General features: G+C 28.7%; 1 protein-coding gene across 1 annotated transcript; it reads left to right on the top strand.

The window, feature by feature from the left end:
* The first annotated feature begins 632 nt into the window (after nt 1-632).
* Nucleotides 633-3,534, top strand: LOC141460898 (apyrase-like). Its single transcript, XM_074141327.1, has 4 exons — nt 633-1,280; nt 1,477-1,680; nt 1,758-1,912; nt 2,293-3,534. Exons 1-4 carry the CDS (start codon nt 749-751, stop codon nt 2,503-2,505), a joined length of 1,104 nt encoding a protein of 367 aa, XP_073997428.1. The 5' UTR covers nt 633-748; the 3' UTR covers nt 2,506-3,534.
* Nucleotides 3,535-3,734: the final 200 nt, after the last annotated feature.

The following is a 3,734-nucleotide window of genomic DNA, read 5'->3' as shown; positions in this document are numbered from 1 at the left end:
CTCTTGAAACGGAATACAATGTACTCTATTATTAGAATGTTAATTGAAATCATCTCGCATTGCCCGTTAATAAAATCAGTTTGTCAGTTTAGTGTTGCATAATTCTAAATAAATTTTTTTCTCGAAATATTTTTAATATAAGAGCTACGAATTCCAATTATAAGAAATATTTCAAGTCCAGAGAAAATTGTTGAATGGAAATAACAATTATGAGAAAAACATTTTTAAAAGGACGAATTGACAGATAGAAAAAAGTAAGACGTTTTCTTACGTTAACCCGATGGATCTCAATTTATGACTGCAAACGAATTATCACCAAAGACGAATATTGCTTGGCTTGAACAATTCGCCTGGTCGGATCTAGAATCATTAACTGTCAATGTAAAAGATAATTTACAATGTTAAAACAATTTTTCTTAAATTGTGTTATGACTTCAAAGAATGTGTTTCTGTACTGTTTTAAATGAACTTGTTTAACAACCAACTTTTTTTTTAAATGTACTCAAAAATTGGAATGTACATAATATGTATATCGTAAGTTATTCTAGGTAATTTTATGTTACGATGGAAATATGTGGCAGAATTTTTGTTTATTTAGTCATAATTTAGTATATAAACGCTGTCAGCAGCGCTAAATGTTCAGTACCGCTAGAGCAAAAGATTTTTGAATAGTTTAAAGGCCTGCAAGATAAGCCATTAATCAGATTGCCTCCTTCATATTTTGAATTGCCAAAAAAAAAGATTAAAAATGCAAATTTGGTATTTGTCAGTTATAATTATTGCTTTGTTTCTGTGGACTACATTTCGGTTTACTGAAAGTAGGGCTTTTCCAAATAAACCTGACAATGAAGTACTTAAACCTAATGTTGGAAGTGATGTTTTAAAAAAATTAGTGTTAAAAAAATCAGTTTACAATTCAACTTATCCCATAACTAAATCTGAAGCCGTCGGTGATGAAATTGTCTTCAAAATTGCAATTATATCTGATATGGATAAATTGAGTAAATTGAGTAAATCTGACACATGGAAGAGTCTGTATAAGACAGGCACCTTAACCTGGGATAAGGATAAAAAGGTTACTATTAACTGGGATAAAGAAGAAAGAACATTAGAATCTAAATATAGTTACTCTGGAAGAGGTATGGAGCTTTCTGAATTGGTTACTTTCAATGGAAAATTATTTTCTCCCGATGATCGAACAGGAATAGTTTATTTAATTGAGAATGACAATTTCTATCCATGGGTGGTGCTGTTGGATGGCCCCGGAAAAATCAATAAAGGTAATCGATAAAATTATTTCTTTAAGATTTTTCTTCGTTACCTGGTTTTTCCCATTTCTTTTCTTTGGAATTGCGGATCAAGTTAAAAGATTATTGATGATTTTTTTAAATAAATATAATGAAAAGGCTGACTAAAGTGATAATGACATTTTTTTCCAAATTGCAAGTATTAGATTTTTTTATTTATTAATTTAAGGTTTCAAATCAGAGTGGGCTACCGTGAAAGAGGAACATCTTTATGTTGGTAGTTCAGGAATGGAGTGGATAACATCAGATGGGAAAATTGACAATCTCAATGCGATGTGGGTGAAAAAAGTTAACAGATACGGAAAAATATCAAATATAAACTGGGAAAAAAATTATGAAGCCTTAAGAGAGGCTCTAAATGCTCCTTACCCAGGTATTTTTTCCATGATTTTAAAATATTGCATATTTTTTGCTTTATATTTTACAAACAAATGTTTTGTTTTACTTTAGGATATATTTGGAATGAGGCTGCAGCTTGGAGTGATATTCACGGTAAGTGGTTTTTTCTGCCAAGAAAGATGTCTCAATCTGCTTATAACTCCTCAGCCGATGAAAAAATGGGAACCAATAAACTTTTGTCCACAAAGGACTTCAAAGAAATCACGGTATTATTAATAATATATTGTATTATGAAATCTTTTCACAGATTCAAGTAGGTAATAATTTTTTTTTTTTTTTGTATGTGTATATCTCAAATTAATTTGTAAACTTGGATTATAATTTTTTCAATCATAACAAAAAAAACAGTTCTTAATGATCGTGCAATATTAATTTGTAATAATTAATATTAATTTAATTACTATTGTATGGAACTTAAGCAACAGGATCTTAGGTCATTAAGAAGAAATGAATCTTTAATAAGATTTTTTATTTTTTATAATGATGAAATGAATAGTTTTTTTTTTTTTTTGTTAGAAGAATTGATTACAGAGTGGAATAAATAGTTAAGGTTATTAATTTTAATGGTGTAAATAAACTGTTGCAGGTAATTGACGTCGGACAGAAGAACCCAGAACGTGGTTTTAGCAGTTTCAAGTTTTTACCAACGTCGGAAGATAAAATTATAGTTGCATTAAAATCAGTTGAAGTTGGTAAAACAACTCAAACTTTTATCCTCGCATTTACAATCAAAGGCGACATTTTACTAGAAGAAACAAAAATTGGAGACGAAAAATATGAAGGTTTTGAATTTATATAAAATTGTTTTAGAGTTTGAACTTGATTGATACATACAAAATAGTAATGAACTATAGTCAAAAGTTTTTAATTCTCACTTATTCAAAATGTCTGAGACAGAATTACAGAATCGTAAGAATAGAAAAATTATAAATCAAAAATTTTTAATGTTATAATAAAAGAAATACTGATACCATTGCTATGAAACTTACGACCAGCAGTAAAATGACGCTGTACTTTGTCGGACCAGATGCAGGTTTCAAGGGGATATATCTTATAATATCCTCTGATTTTAGGTTTTTGAGATATTTTGTTCTTATCTAGCCTGCATTGTCGTACATTTCAGAAGTTAAAGAGAAAATCATAAAAACCGTTGTTAAAAAAAATCCCTGAAAAGTGAGAAATCCATTTAGTTGAGTACTTTCACTTTCGGAATTTGCAGCAAAATCGTAAATTAGCAATTATTTTACTCCTCCTTAATAATAAGTAATAAGACATATACTTAAGACTTTTAACCCAGGATAGCTCTCCATCAGTTTTCCCGAACAAGTGTAATTTCCGAATTTTCCAGGAAAAAAAATGTAAGACATATGAGTTAATGTACATTCAAAGTTTTAAGATAATTGCTTCCGCCATTTCCGAGAAAATCTCGAAAAAGGAAAACCATTTCTGCATTGTATTTTTTCCGCTAATATATCGCTAAGTTACAGTCGGTTCCCTATGGGACTCATCAATGTATCAAGTATCCAAAGGATTTTTGTTTATTGAGATATTACGTACACATACCTACATATAGATCTTTTTTTTTATAACAACTTTTTTGGGCTCAAAACTAATATTACTTGTAAAAACTGAAAAAGCGAAAATTTGACATGGTCACAATAATTACCTTACCTAGGAGTTAATAACAAAACAGTCATTGATAGAGTAAAATGTTCTAAAAATCAACCAGTTTTGTTTCAAGGATTTATAATTATGCCATTCAGAATCAAAAATTTTTGAAATTTACTTATAATCACACGAAGCAAATAAATTAACATAAGCAAATAAAAGTTAAATAGTAAACAGATTTCTTTCAAAAACCAAATAAATGATTTATTTTTCCTATTTTTGTAAAAATTACTTATTATACTATATATTTGCAAATAATGTTTGTACATATGTTTGAGCAAATTGTAAATTTACATAGAATGTCGGGATATATTTACCTATACAGTAATCTATAAAAGTTTTAATTATGTATGTATATTG

Source organism: Rhodnius prolixus, unplaced genomic scaffold, assembly GCF_049639745.1.
Source record: "Rhodnius prolixus isolate KJV_2025 unplaced genomic scaffold, Rpr scaffold_6, whole genome shotgun sequence".
Taxonomy (NCBI): domain Eukaryota; kingdom Metazoa; phylum Arthropoda; class Insecta; order Hemiptera; family Reduviidae; genus Rhodnius; species Rhodnius prolixus.
This window is presented reverse-complemented; position numbering and strand designations above follow the sequence as displayed.